The following is a 16,531-nucleotide window of genomic DNA, read 5'->3' as shown; positions in this document are numbered from 1 at the left end:
CACAGTATATATTCTAAAAAGAACTTAACAATTTACACATGCACTAACAGAGCTGTCCCTCTCTCTTCATTTCTGTTAAAAAATTTACTTGTCACTCATTAAATTCTAGAAATTGTTGTAGGTATATGCCTACAAAGATAAATTAAGCAAGGAATTTACAGCCCATTTATTCATCAATCCAGGGGGAGAAAAATTGGGGTTGATGGATCTTAACTCATAAATACCGAACCTGCAGAAGAGATTGCTGGATGCTGTTCATGCCCATTTTGAAGACAAGCAGCCCTTGAAAGCTCCAGCTTTCTTTCCATAAGTCTAGCCAAGCACCTCAATTAAACATGAAAAATAATCTTAGATGCATGTTCCAGTTGGCTCCTATCTGAGCCAAAGGAATTAAGAAAGAGAAAAGCAAAATATTGCAATCCTCTTTATGCCTCCTCTTAGTTAGCAATTAATTGAGTATTCTCAATACTGTTATTTTTCAAAGATGCTGTGGACAAAAAAGAAAAAGTTCTCCAAATGCCCATTGTCACTAATTTCCCACGTTGATCCTACGTCGGGATGCTCTCGTATCACAGGCATCCCCAACAGAAGGGCAGACAGGACGTGGTGTCAGGACTGCTTTGGTACCACTTCTTAACTCCCCATGGGCCTCCGCCCTTCAGTTACTTTAAACAGAACTCAAAGCAGTTACTGTGGGTCTCCACAGATCCCCCAAAATAAAAGGACAGGCCTTGTGGCAGTGCCTCTGTGACAAGGACTCAATCTACATCTGGTATTTTCTTCCCATTGCTCACATGGGTAGAAGTAGGGACCTGCCCCTCACTGGCTCATCTCTTAATGACTCATTTACTCCTGAGACCCATTTGCAGAGGGCATCTTCTTTTAGTCTCAGGTCTATGCCTCTCTGCGTCACATATGGCGTACTTAATATAGAAACTAAAATATCCAGCTGGGCACAATGGCCCATGCCTGTAATTCTAACACTTTAGGAGGCTGGGGTGGCAGGATCACTTGAGACCCGAATTTGAGATCAGCCTGGGCAACACAGCAAGACCCTGTGTCTACAAAAAAAAGTTTAAAAATTAGCCCAACAAGGTGGCATATGTCTGTGGTTCCAGCTACTTGGGAGGCTGGGGAGCAAGAATCACTGGAGCCCAGAAGTTTGAGGCTGTAGTGAACTGTGATCACAACACTGCACTCCAGCCTGGGGAATGGAGCAAGTCCCCGTCTCTAAAAAAAAAAAGAAAAGAAAATATCTTTGCAAACCCCGTAGATAACACTTCTTGCCCTGCTACAAGTGACTGCTTTTATTTTCTTAATATATGCCAGGCATAAACAAATTTTGAATTATATTTTTTACTAATTTGACAAAGCCTTAAGACACTCCTTATCAAATAGCATAGGTTTTTCTTACAGTGGTATAAAAAATTATTTACTGATTTTTTAAAATTGCAGATTTAGGAGAAACATGTGCAGGTTTGTCACCTGGGTATACTGCATGATGCTGAGGTTTGGGGGTATGATTAATCCCATCCCCCAGGTAATGAGCACAGTGCCCAAAAGTGAGTTTTTCCAATCTTGCTCCCCTCCCCGCTTTTGTATTCCCCAGTGTCTACTGCTCCCATCTTATGTCCATGTGCACCCAGTGCTTAGCTCCTGCTTATAAATAAAAACAAGCAGCATTTGGTTTTCTGTTTTTGCATTAATTCACTTGGGATAATGGCTTCCAGTTGCATCCATGTTGCTGCTAAAGACGTGATTTTTTTTATGGGTACACAGAATTCCATGGTGTGTATGTTCCACGTTTTTTAAATTCAGTCCACCACTGATGGACACCTAGGTTGATTCCATGTCTTTACTATCATAAATGGTGCACTGATAAGCATTCTACCAAAAAAACACCTGAACTCATGTCATTTATTTTTCTTTGGGTATATACCCAGTAATGGGATTGCTGGGTTGAACAGGAAGTCTATGTTCATTTCCTTGCAAAATCTCCAAGCTTCTTTACAAAAGAGCTGAACTAATTTACAAACCGAAAGTATATGATGAATGTTCCCCTGTCTCCACAACCTTGTCAACAAAAATATACCAGCATTTATTATACATTTTCTGATTATAATGAAATAACAATAATTTATATTTTTAGAAATTAGAGGTTGCTTCAAAACATGTAGTGAAAAGAAAGCACATACCTGATAAAAGTTAGGCCAGAAAGTACTAATGGCCAGTTCTGCCCTGTTCCACGTACGTGTCGGGTCTCCGGATATATTCCAGATAGGATTCCCCAGTGGCCCATTATTGACCTTCACATAGACATTGAGTAACCCCGGAGGAGAATTACTCTTGCTGGACACAAAATAGTGAAAATCAATGCAGTGGGTGTCATTTTCTTTAAGCTGAGGTAAGAGCAGGTGGGCTCTCTGCCCCTCAGGTCTCCCAGAGGCATTCACCAGCATGAAAGAACCTGCAAAAACAAAATCAGAGAGAGTCATACCCTGAAACACGACTCTCCGGTTATCTCTGAAAACCTACCATCATTTACATCATTTACATGGATTCGCAATGCAATTCCATGTCTTACTTAAGCTTAAACTGCCATTTCCTTCATTCCTATTTCATATATTACCTCCTCTTCCTCCTACCACCCACATATGTTCTCAAGGGTACACATAACATTAATGAAAAATTCCCTGGATGTTACTATAATTTGACTTCTAAATAACAGAAATGTAGTGTAATGTTTGTAGACTTGCCCTAATCAATCTAACAGTCAGGAGTCACAGGTGACTATTTACATTAAAAATTAAAATTCTATATTTAAAATTCATGCCCTTATTCACACCAGCCATGTTTCAAGTGCTCAAAAGCTGCATGTGACAAGTCGCTACCACACTGGGCAGCACAGATAGAGAGCATCTCCATCCACCAGAAAGTTCTGCTGGACAGCACTGTCCTATCATGCTAGCATTGCTCAGTAATCACTCTGTATAACCTAGAGAAAGACAACAGATTAGGTGGGCAGTGAATCTTAGGGTCATGATATTGACCCCATCATGTTCCCTGCTGTCAATGTAATAGGTTCCTCTTGTACTTCAGCAACAGTGCCCCACCCTCATTGCTGGAACAACTGAGGTCCCCCTCACAGTGAAGGTGTTCTCACAAAAGGTGATGACTTACGCAATCACTGCCCCAACTGGAGGAGAATCTTTCTAAGTCGTCTCATGAGCTCTTTGGATCTTGACCCCAATGACCCTAACCTACCCATTAGTGTTGAGGAGCTTCCAGATGGCGCTAACCTACCCATGAATGTTAAGGAACTTCAACCTTTCCAGATACCTGAGCACTTGAGCCTTCCCCATATAAATTTTATATTTCACATGGTAAAAAATAAAAGCAAAATGTTCTAAGATAAAGGGAAAATAGGTTATCATAGGTCGGCTTTAGCACAGAGAAAAAAATGTATTGAAATTCTAAGGAGAAAGTACATCTGAACTTGGAGTATAAAAATGAAAAAATAAAAATACTATACAGATGAGATATCCTCATTGTGAATCATACTGTTCAAGGTGTGCATATATATATGTTAACAGGTATTTTACTGTCTACCTACACCTATCCAAAAACACACAAACACAGTACTAGAAAATGCATGGAATTGCTGTCTTGTTTACATGCTGTGATATCCTCAACAGGAAGACCACCTTTTTATAGTAATTCCCAAAGAATTACTTGGAATTACTCTGTAATTCCCAAGGAATTAGTGGGAAAGTATTATGGTAGCTACCTTTACAGCTATGAGATGAGCCAAGTTTAACGCCACTTACAATAAACAGGAACAGGGTCACAGAGAGATCAGAAGCAGTTTATCTAGGTTTTAGGATGAGTTAGTGGACAAACCAGAACTTTGAGCCTCTGAGTTTCCAGCCCATTATTCACCCTGCCACACTCCAATAACCTCATGTTTCTTCATGTACTTTTTGAACACATATGAAAAAAAAAAACCTTCCATAGCAGTGAAGGGAAATTATAGTAGGTATTTTAAGACAGAACAATTTTTAAAGCAATGTATGTTATACACCTAGAAATACAAAAGCCAAGCCACATGGGAATCTATCTATGAAACATAACTTACCTATGAAATATATTTCAGCATTAAGGAAAAATTTCAACTGTGATTTAAGAAAGACAGGCAGAGAAAGAACAAATGACAAGAGAGTATCATTGAAATAATTCAGGTTATTACTGTTTGTTTACAAATGTAAAAAAAAATCTTCAAAACATGTAGGGTTGATGAACCCCATCACAAATCCAGAGTAGGACATTGGTGTGTATGAGATACAGATTGTGTTTTTCTGCTCTTAGTAAAATAAAAGCTGATTTATGCCAGATTCTATCACTGGGGGCTCTGTTATCTACAACACAGTTACCACATATATTCTTACTGATGGGGCTGAGGCATGACACGTTCTTGAGATCACCTCTGAATGACCAGAACCTTTAGTATGGCCATATTGCCAACAATATTGTTTCTTTCATTGTTCCCATTACTTAAGCTTGGGCAACCATGGGTGGAAAGCATGGTAATATACACAGGATGGCAAAACATGTGTTGCCCACATCCTGTGAAGCACTCAAAGGAGTCTCCTTTCATACATTTACGTAAACTAGGTACCTTTCTACCATTAGCGTTCAGGAAATCATCCAGTTTTCCAAAACTGCTATTTTCCTAGCTACACAGCCTGCCCTCCAAAGCTTAATCCACTGTGCTCCATTCCAGAATGAAATGCTCTTACACTCTTGTGTCTAAAGTACACAAGAATTTTTATGTTTATGTCCAGGTGAAATTCAGGTATTTCTAAGTTATTTCTAAGTTATTCAGAAAATCTAAGTTATTCAAGTGATCCTAGCTTTTACAGTCCTTTCTCCTCCTTTTTTCCCTGTTTGATTTTGTGAATTTCACGAGACGCTTCTCAAGCGCAGGGGCAGGGCTTTGATGGAAATATGCAGCCTTTATGCACAGTCCTCCTCTGGCAAGGGTTCAGGTCCTCAGGAGGCATTTCTGTCTGGAATGACCCCATGGTCACTAGCACAGCTACTCTCTCCCAAATGATTTGGAAATCAATTGAGCAGCACTCAAGATTTTAACACTCATGATCTTTTAAGGAAAAGTCCCTGCCGAGCACCATCCCCTGTGGTACACTCCTCTGCAAGATTCCCTTTTTTCCTTCCTCCACAGTCTTCCGATTGGTGTATCTATGCAGCCTCTTAATTAACCATGAATGCATACAAGGCAAGTGTGACAAAGCATGACACAAAGCACAAGCCCAGCAAATGCTCCTGACTTTCATTATGATGACTTTAGCTCCTCAAACCTCCTACATGTATGGTTTTTTAAAATTATGCTTTTTTTGTTTTGTTTTTGTTTTGTTTTTGTTTTTGTTTTTGTTTTTGTTTGATACAGGGTTTCCAGACTGGAGTGCAGTAGCAGGATCACAGCTTATGGCAGCCTTAACCTCCTGTGCTCAAGTGATCCATCCTCCCATCTCAGCTTCCCAAGTAGCTGGAATCTTAGGTGTGCATCACCACACCTGGCTAAATTTTTTTATTTGTTTATTTTGTAGAGAGGGATCTTACTATGTTTCCCAGGCTGGTCTCTAACTCAGATTAATGTAGTCTTCCTGCCTCAGCCTCCCAAAGGTTAAGATTACAGGTGTGAGCCACTGTGCCCAGATGGAATTCTTTACCATTTATCTCTATTTCCCCCTGTCCACCTCACAACACTCCTGGTCCTACTGTCATTCACTTAAGTGGCAATTTTTAAGTTTCCTTTCTTTATGAGAGAAGAACAGTAGTACACTGAGATAACTCAAAACCTTCAACTCAATTAATCTTGCCCTTACATTTTTGGGAGAAGGGTATCCTTATTTCAGTGTGTGGCCATCAAGACTTAACTCACAGCTTTAAAGTACAAAAAGTGATGTTTCTGCCCACACTCATGTTTCCTGACAGTGCTGCACTATTATGTGCCAATTAGTTTACAGAAGCAAATGTGAAAGTCTAACAACCTGTAGTAAACTCACAGTTGGCAGAAGAGAGGGAAGTGATGCTTCTTAGTGATACTTCTTAGTTTGCTTTTACCACCTATGTGCTGTGAGTTATAAAGTCAATTCACCAACCAATGTTTAGAGGATTACAGAATTCAAAGCATTTATATTCAATTTTAGACTATTAAGTCTGTTTTTTAAACTATCCCTATATGGCTGAATGTTTAATTTTCACCTTCTGCTTCAATGTTTTGACTGCGAGGAAATGCATTTTCAAAGAGTAATTGGGTCTCCCTCTGTAGATACTTCCTTACCTCAATTCTTTCCTCCTACAAAAAGCATTCCAACTGGGTAAATAAACTTTAAAAAAATTGTAATTCAAATTAGCATAGAAATTCTGTTTGTGTTCAGATAACAAAACACCCTTAAGTCACTAGTATACAAGTAGAAAGTATACCATTGCAGGCAAATGAAATGAGCTCTGCATGATGGAGTCAGCTTCAAAAGGGACAGACTTTAGATGCAGACTTCGAAGCTTCTTAGTAAAAATTATTTTGGTTTCCCCAAAAAGGAAAACTCTCTTATGAGAACATGCAATGTTCACATTCTCAAATCTCTGGGTGAATTAAATTTTTCTAATCATATCCATTGGCAAATGCATTTGATGAGACTATCTTCCATCATTGTTTGTGACAGCAGTAATAAATACACAGAATTAGTTACTCCTTTCTAACCCATCATTAAAATTTGCATTGGTGTGGTTGGGGCTGTAGATTCGTCGAGGCTGAGAAAACTGCATGAATTCTCTTCCAAATGTATTTGAGAAACTTTGCAAGCAACAACAAAAAAGAATATATTCCATTATCTAGCAGGAAGAAAGATTACATGTGTTCTTCAATACTTTGGCTGACAGAGAAGCAGCATCTTACGAACTTTAAAGCTATTATAAATTATAATGAAGCCAGGCGCAGTGGCTCATGCCTGTAGTCTCAGCACTTTGGGAGGCCAAGGCGACTGAATCACAAGGTCAAGACATGGAGACCATCCTGCCCAACATGGTGAAACCCTGTCTCTACAAACAATATAAAAATTAGTGGGACATGGTGGTGTGCACCTGTAGTTCCAGGTGCACCTGGGAGGCTAAGGCAGGAGAATTGAGTGAACCCAGGAGGCAGACGTTGCAGTGAGCTGAGATCATGCCACTGTACTTCAGCCTGGCAACAGAGCTAGATTCCATCTCAAAAAAAAAAAAAAAGAAAAAAAGAAAAAAAAAAAAACTATCATGAATTAGAAAATTCACTTTTTAAACTTCTTAATTTTAGCAAAAGCATACAGATTATTGGTCTTTGCCTCCCTTTGGCTGTTTTGCCTTTATTTTTTTCTTGTATGACCATGCCTTCAAATTTGTGAATTTAGGATATGAGAGGTAAACAAAATGTTAACAAGTTCCATCACTGTAGGCATATCTCCTGACTCTAGTTTATAGTGTTATCTGTACTTCTAACCTATTCAGATACAACCAGTTAAAACAATTCAGTTCACTAGAGTAGCACTTCTCAAACAATCTATAGTGAAGAACAAGTTGTTTTTTCAAAAAAATTTCCAGTGCATCTCAGACCAATTTATATAAAATACAATTAACATGAATTGCTAGAAAAATGAAATTGTTTAGACACATACTATTACTGTCAAATTCCTACACAAATTTTCTAAAGATTTGCTATCAGTTTCTGTACTGGTCAGGGACCAGAAACAATGTGTGGGCCAGCTCTGATCTGCAGACCATACTGAACAGCATAGGCTTAAAGTTACAGCAAAAGAGTAAAGCAGTATAGCATCCTTGGCACCCAAATATACAGTTTTCCTCAACAGTAGATGAGGCAAATTGAAAGAAAAGAACGAAAAAGAAAATCCAGTTTCTTAACCCAAAGGTAAGTTATAAAGTCTAAGCCCTTTGAATATGAAAGAACATTGTAGAAGAAAATGAAGAGGGAAAGTGGGAAGCAAGGGGACACACATGGTCGTGGTGAATGGAAAGTTTGTACCCAGGCTCAGGTGCCACCATCACACTAAAAAATGCTTATTTGCATCCATTTCAGTCTGATGAAATCACAGTCTCCAAACTGCACTCACATTCTGCAGACTAGAGGTCATGCATCCTTCATAAGCTGCTGTCTCTTCTATGCCCCTCCTACAAACATGAAAAGACCTGGCTTCAAGGAAAGGAGAAACCAAGAGGTGCCAGTAGGCCACGGCATGTGGAATCACCACATACATTTGCATGTCTTAAGGAGAAGAGAAGAGAGTATGGGAGTAAAATGGGCCACCAGTGACTAGGCCAGGTGCTCCATGAACTTGATCTAATTATAACAATGAAGGTCTGAAGAAAGAAACAGCAGGGTGAACCCACCAGAAGACAAGTGAAAGCATCTGATAGAGCCAAAGGTAATTCGAAGCTTTTACCAAACTCCAAAGGCAATGCTCCTAAGACCAACATTTTTCAAACATTTTGACTGTAACTCATAATAAAAAATAATATATTGTTTGTTTCTTTATTTTCTAAGATAGAGTTTCACTCTTGTCACTCAAGCTGTAATGCAAGGGTACAATCTCAGCTCACTGCAACCTTCGCCTCCCAGGTTCAAGTCATTCTCATGCCTCAGCCTCCTGAGTAGCTAGGATTACAGGTGTGCACTACTACACCCAGCTAATTTTTGTATTTTTCGTAGAAACAGGGTTTCACCATGTTGGCCAGGGTGGTCTCAAACTCCTGCCCTCAGCTGATCGACTCTTGCCTCGGCCTCCCAAAGTGCTGTGATTACAGGCTTGAGCCACTATGCTCAGCCAGTATATTGTATTTTACATACCAGTACACATTTGTAAAGTGACGTGTCTTTATGTACATTCACCTACACACACATACTCAGGATTTCATTAAAAAAATGAAATCACTATGCTTCTAACCATGTGTATATATGCACTGCATGTACATTTTCTATTCTATTTCAATTGCATTTTGCAAAATCAATCAATCAATTAATTCTGGCTGCAACTTACAACTGACATGGCAGCCCACAAATGCTTTAAGACCATAATGCAATTCCTCCCAAAAATCAAAATCGCTGTGCTCTGCTCCCTAAGAAAAGCTTTTCTTTAATTTGTCCTTTATAATTTGATCTCATCCTCTGATTATCATAATACCAAGTTATACCCCTTCTACCACTCCCTCAGCCACTACTGACAAGGCTCCTAAAGAATATGTCTCCAGAAACTTCCTGAAATAGGGAAGAGGAAGGGCTGTGGAGAAATAAATGAACTACGGGAGCAACGCTCAAAGGGAACAAAGACTCCGCAGGGAGGTGCCACATTGCTCTAAAAATGCTTATTAGCATCCATTTCAGTCCGATGAAACCAGTCTCCAAGCTGCATTCACATTCTACAGACCAGATGTCATACATCCTAAGCTTCTGCCTCTTCTATGCCCCTTCTACAAACATGAAATACTTACTTATCAGCCACTAGGGAATAGGACAGGAATAACAAAAATTCTCTCTTCTCCCAAATGACACATTTTCTTTTCTTTTTGCCCTGTCCCTTCTTGCCTTCCTTGTGGATTCCCAACAATTACTGGAAAAGACCATTTGTTAATTGTATTAATTTTTGCCCCATTCATAATATGCTGGTGAAAACAAAGTAAGATGGCAAAAAGAAGAAATACTGTATCACAGGGAAGCTGAAGTAAAACTCTCTAACCAACTGCACATCTCTTTACTCCCTGATACGGCTTTGCTGTGTCCCCACCCAAATCTCATCTTGAATTGTAGCTTCCATAATCCCCAGGTGTCATGGGAGGGACCCAGTGGGAGGTAACTGAATCATGGGGGTGGTTACCCTTATGATGTTCTCATGACAGTAAGTGAGTTCTCATGAAATCTGATGGTTTCATAAGGGGCTTTCCCCACTTTGCTTGGCACTTCTCTCTCCTGCTACCATGTGAAAAAGGATGTGTCTGCTCTCCCTTCTGCCAGGATTGTAAGTTTCCTGAGTCCTTCCCAGCCATGCAGAACTGTGAGTCAATTATATCTCTTTCCTTTAAAAATTACTGAGCCTCAGGTATTTCTTCATAGCTGTGTGAGAATGGACTAATACACTCCTTTCACCCGGAGAGCAGCTGATGGGATCATCCTGGCAAGGACCATTCTACAAATCATGTCATTTAGTTCACGGTACTCTGTTCTCCTTGAGGGAATTCCACATCAATCTGGGTGCCACAAAATTAATAAGCACAGCTCATATACCTCAGATGTGCATACAACCTTTGCTTTAGCATATTTATATTAAATACAAAAAAGATATCCAATTGTCAATTTAGTGATTCACAGCACAACTGAATGGCTATTTTTATTATTCACAAAAGTATTGAGCTGAACAAAAATATATTATTTCACTTTTACTAGTCACTTTTAGCCATGGTAGGATTCATCTAAGCACCCATTATATATTAGGGCATTTTGAGAACTACAACAATACAAATTTGGACCTATTCCTCCAGCAAGAACTTCCCAGTTTAGTTGTAAATCATATTTTAAATTTTTTGGATTCATCACCGGAAGAATAAAAAGAGATTCACAGAATTAGCAAATCAGATCATTAAGTTCACTCACACTTACATAAGTAACATCCTGAAGTGGCTGTAAACTTTATGGTTTAGGACTGTCAATCTTAAAAGGGACTTGTGAAACACTGTTATCATTAGAGACAAAGCAGCATTGGAAGAGGCTCACAGCAAAGAGAGAGGAAACACTGGGGGTTCAATAATAAGAATATGCTCTCCTTTCATAAGAAGGAAGGTTTAATGAGAACTAAATTGTATTACAGTGTGTCATTTAGACAAAATGCTTCAGTGACTTAGGCGGAAAATACTAGGTGTGAGCTTTATAAGTAAAAAACAAACACTGAGTAAAGCAAGCACAACCTTTTAACTATCTGACGACTAATGACTGTATCTCAGGAAATGAGCCACACATACAACAATCAAGCAGTGACAGGTTGACTATTTAGAATATTCTAAAGAGACTGTTTAATTTCCCATACGTCAAGTTTTTCATTGACTGATATCTTTAGAAACGGGTTCGTTTTTGTTATAAATCTCAGAATGACACAGTCATCACAATATAAGCTTCTGCTTATTTTTTCCCCTAAATTAGTGTTGATTCAGAGATCTTTTTTTTTTTTAACATGTGAAGAAAGCCTATGCTACTCAGTATGGCCTGCAGATCAGAGATATCTGGTGATAGTTTACCAGCTAAACTATGACTTGCTTTAAGAAGAAATCGTGCAGTTAGCTTTTATATAAAATGCAGGCCAAACATAAATATTTAAAAGGTGTATCTTTGACACATTCAAACACTTGCTAGTGGTACTCAAAAGAAGCTTGTTAAATAATCCTTTCTCCTATAAAACAGTTCAAAAGACTTCAAGGGTTCTGTTGACATCCCTGATTGAGAAACCCCCATATTCCTGAAGAAGAAGCCAAAGGATGTTTCATTAGCCCAACTAGGGTCAGAAACCAGAGTTATGCAGCAATTTTCACTGCTTGATCAGAAGGTGGAAAGAAGGAATTGTCAAAACTTAACAAGGTGAGTCAATGAAGAAAATTAAATGGTTTCCACATTAAACTAACAATATGGTATCAAGTTTATAAATTATCAAAAATCAGGAACTTAAGGAATCTGTTGGATTAATTAACCAGAAAAATCATCAAAATACCAATAAATAATTAGCAAATAATATGAAAAGGCAATCTTTATTAGCAGAAATATAATTAGAACACAGATGTCTGGGAAAAGAGTTATCTTACCACTAAGAAGAGAAATTTTAAGTAAAGCAAATGCTGGGCATAATTTTAACATGGATACATTTCTTAATTACATAAACATTTCAACGCTATATGCTTGTGAGGTTCTGATGAAGCTCCTTCAAGGGTTCAAGAAAGAAAGAAGCAGGGGAGTTTATCACAACGAGCATCCCAACAGCAGAAGCCACAGAGAGAGTTCACACTCCTTGCTGAGAGCAGGCTGGCAGATAAATCTCACCTACAAAACTTGCTAGTTCTGTGACCTTATGTGACTCTCAATCTGAGTCAGTTCATCCACAAACTCAAAACCAAACAATGCCAACTTTTGAAAGACTTGGACTAAGGCAAGCAAAGTACTCCGGGCTGTGCTGGGCAGGACTTGAAGAGCTTGGTAGGAAAAGCTGGGCTCTGTAGCAAAACAACCTGAATTAGGATCGTAACTCAAGCACACGTTGTCCTTGAGCAAGTGAACTCACTCTTCTCTGAAAGTTTCCTAATCAAAGAGGTGGTTGAATAAATTAAATAAGATAAATTACATAAAATGCTTCTTACAAGAGTGACTGGTATAGAGCACATATATGTCAAATGGTTCCAGTTTTTATCCAAATGTATTTGAACTAGACAAGATAGCAGAATTCTTACTCCAAGGTAGTTTCTTACACCCATAAAATTATGTGTATTAATGATCATGTGATTACACAGGTTACCATCATCCATCTTTAAATCAGCATAACAAGGTCAGTAATACAAACCAGGCATGGTACTTGGATTTATTTTCAATATCTAAACATAAATTTTCAATTACAAATAATCATTCTAGATGCAACATGGAGCAAAAAAATCTAGTGTGATTTCAATGCTTAAATGCTACCAAGTCTGCTAAATTATAAATATACATTTTTAATTAAAAGAGCAAAATGCTACAATAATTAATGGTGATTATGAAAGCTGCTAATTATATTTATAAAACCAATGATTAAAAACTTTCAAATCATTAAATACAGAACTATATTAACAATTAATATGGGAACTAACACGTATTTGATATTTAATATGTGCCGGGCATTCTTCCAAATGTTTTACATATATGAACTCTTTTACAAATACTTACCACAGTAATCCAGTTGCCTATAGTTTTTCAATAGAGTCAGATGCTATACAGTTTGCAGCCTAGGAGCAATAGGCCATACCATATAGCCTAGGTATGGAGTAGGCTCTACCATCTCCATTTGTGTAACAGCACTCTATCATGTACAATGAAAAACTTGCTTGACCACACATGTCTCGGAATGCATCCCTGTCATTAAGCAATGCACAACTTTATTATAGGAATATACACACATACAAATATACAGGGAGAATGGCCGAGATAGAGAGAAAGAAAGAGGCAGGGAGGAAACAGTTTTTACAAACAAATTTACTGAAAAAGTGGTAAAGATGGTAAAGTCCAGGTCTTTGGCAAGAATGGTACATGTTACCAAGAGTGTTCCACTGATACCCATAGTATCCTTGGATACACCATAATATATTGAACTACTGAACAATTTACTCACTGTGGGATATGTCACTTATCATTTGTAAAGAATTTGTGGTCTTTGTTTTGTTTTATTTTGTTTGAGAAGTCTCATTCTGTCACCCAGACTGGAGTGCAGTCATGCAATCTCAGCTCACTGCAAACTCCGTCTCGTGGGTTCAGGCAATTCTCATGCCTCAGCCTCTCCAGTAGCTGGGATTACAGGTGCCCACCACCACATCCAGCTAACTTATTTCATGTTTTTAGTACCTTCAGGGTTTCATCATGTTGGCTGGGCTGATCTCAAACTCCTGTCCTCAAGTGATCCACCCACCTCAGCCTCCCAAAGTGCTGAGATTACAGGCATGAGCCACCATGCCAGGCCATTTTGCAAAGAATTTCTGAATGAAGCTTTGGGTTTTCTCTTTCTCCTAGTGTTTTCAGTTCCTCAGCTCCTTGCTGTGGGAGCTACAGTTAATTAAAATAGTTTAACTCAGTGCCTCTTGATTTATTCCCTTAGGTAGGTGGTCTACAAACAGATTCATACATGTATATTTCTATCACTGTAACTCTAAGCTTGGCTGGATGGAAAGTTATCTTTATTGAGCACACTATTTCATTTTCAGGCGTTTGTTGTTGTTGCTGTTGTTAATTCAGAACCCAGCATAACTTATTACATTTCTATTAAAACTTAGATTTAAAAACTCGTCTTTCATAGAGGTCTAAAGAGGTTTCTCTTTCTCTCTCTCTCTCTCTCTCTCTCTCTCTTTTCTTGTCTCTAGCATAATCACTTTAAAAATTTCGTTTTTCAAAAGTTTCATTTGAAATATCTTCACTTAATGATGAACTGATCGATGTACAGGGAAACAAATGTGTATTAGGGAAAATTCTTTATATTAGCTCTCAGAATATAAAAACCAGATAGCCAAGTTCTAAATATCCTTGCAAACTGTCTTGTTTATATAGAAACCCAGTTCTTTCTTTCCTTGTTTCAACTTTCCCTTTCATTAAAAAACATTAACAAAAATTATATATGCCATTTTGAAATGTCAAAAAATAAAGAATTGCAAAGGAATAATTAACTATTTCTTCCTAATTTTCACTTAACTGACCAGAAACTTATCCCATTTAAACAACAATAAATTTCCCGCAGAATACTTTTTTATACACAAATAAACATATAGATACATATATGAAGGTTTTTTTAACCTTTTCTTATTTATTCAAAGAATAATAGGCTGACAGATTCCTCTGCACCTTGTTCTGTTCCTTTACCAATAATATAACGTTGACAACTCTTCAGACCAATAAGGACACAGAGATCCTAATTTACATTTTCGACACCTGCTATGACAAAGAACATCCAGTAAATAGCCACATGAACTGTTTTCATTCTACAGTAAGACAGTCCTACAAGTCAGATTTCTCGCCAAAAGGTATATGTATTTTTAATGTTCCAGAGTTTTGATTTATTGAATATAAAATTAAGCAATTGCTCCAAACATGAAAATGGTATTTTAAAATTTATTAATGATCATGGTCAGTGGTTTATATAAAAGTGGCCCTGTTACTTCAAACAAAAGAAGACTGGCTAATGTGAAAGCAGCTTCCAACCCAAAAGAAAGGAGGTTTCGCGGCATCCTCTGTTCTAAGCATAGGCTATCATCTTGACTTCCTCTACTCCCACCTTCTGGCTGTGTTGTTGTTACTGTTGCTCTTGTAGTTACTGAACCTGTGCTAAGGGCTAGCTATGTGCCAGCCACTCTGTTAAGCACTTTACATCAATCCTTCCATTTGGTCCCTTCAGTAACCATTGAGAGAAGTACTGTTGTCATTTTATAATCAGAAGGGTTAAAAAAAAAAACTTCCTGGCCGGGCGCGGTGGCTCAAGCCTATAATACCAGCACTTCGGGAGGCCGAGGCGGGTGGATCATGAGGTCAAGAGATCGAGACCATCCTGGTCAACATGGTAAAACCCCGTCTCTACTAAAAATACAAAAAAAATCAGCTGGGCATGGTGGTGCATGCCTGTAATCCCAGCTACTCAGGAGGCTGAGGCAGAAGAATTGCCTGAACCCAGGAGGCGGAGGTTGCAGTGAGCCGAGATCGCACCATTGCACTCCAGCCTGGGTAACAAGAGCGAAACTTCATCTCAAAAAAAAAAACAAAAAAACCTCCTGGATGGGAGCGGTGGCTCATGCCTGTAATCCCAGCACCACGGGAGGCCAAGGTAGGCGGATCATGAAGTCAAAAAATCAAAACCATCCTGGCAACTATGGTGAAACCCAGTCTCTACTAGAAATACAAAAATTAGCTGGGCAAGGTGGTATATGCCTGCAGTCCTAGCTACCCAGAAGGCTGACGCAGGAGAATCGCTTGAACCCAAGAGGCAGAGGTTGCAGTGAGCCGAGATCATGCCACTGCACTCCAGCCTGGAGATAGAGTGAGACTCCATCTCACATTAAAAAAAAAAAAAAGAAAGAAAGAAAGAAACTTCCCTAAGCTCACACAGAAAAGCAGATTGTAATCCAGTCAGTCTGATTCTAGAGCTGATGACTTAGTCCAACACATAATCAGGGTTTCACAGCACATCTCAGAGTCAGATAACCAAATATTAGTGCTATATGCTCTCTGGAGAAAATTAAAAATAGAACAAGAAAAGCACACTAGCAGCTATTAGGGTCATCTTCAGCTTTGAATTACAACTCTTAAAAAGTAAAATTAGTTGATCCTCAAATTACATGAGCTATTCTCTTATCAAAAAATAAAACTTGGCTGGGTGCGGTGGCTCACTCCTGAAATCCCAGCACTTTGGGAGGCCAAGTCAGGCAGATCATAAGCTCAGGAGATAGAGACCAACCTGGCCAACATGATGAAACCCCATCTCTACTAAAAATACAAAAATTAGCTGGGCGTGGTGGTGCACACCTGTAATACCAGCTACTCGGGAAGCTGAGGCAGAAGAATCACTTGAACGAGGGAGTAGGAGGTTGCAGTGAGCCAAGAATGTGTCACTGTAATCCAGCTTGGACAACAGAGCAAGACTCTGTCTCAAAAAAATAAATAAATAACAAATAAATAAAACTTAAAACTCACTATGCTTATGATGACAGC

At 38.6% G+C, this 16,531-nt stretch overlaps 1 protein-coding gene across 9 annotated transcripts in view; it reads right to left on the bottom strand.

The window, feature by feature from the left end:
* Positions 1-16,531, bottom strand: part of PTPRM (protein tyrosine phosphatase receptor type M) — an 836,104-nt gene that overhangs the window by 511,177 nt on the left and 308,396 nt on the right. For all 9 annotated transcript variants that reach the window (XM_074383756.1, XM_074383758.1, XM_074383757.1 and 6 more), the window contains exon 3: positions 2,196-2,467. In XM_074383756.1, the coding sequence (XP_074239857.1) occupies positions 2,196-2,467 (272 nt within the window). The remainder of the gene's footprint in view (positions 1-2,195; positions 2,468-16,531) is intronic.

Source organism: Saimiri boliviensis, chromosome 13 (genome assembly GCF_048565385.1).
Source record: "Saimiri boliviensis isolate mSaiBol1 chromosome 13, mSaiBol1.pri, whole genome shotgun sequence".
Taxonomy (NCBI): Eukaryota; Metazoa; Chordata; class Mammalia; order Primates; family Cebidae; genus Saimiri; species Saimiri boliviensis.
Note: the sequence above shows the minus strand (reverse complement) of the source record. Positions and strands in the feature narration are given on the sequence as shown.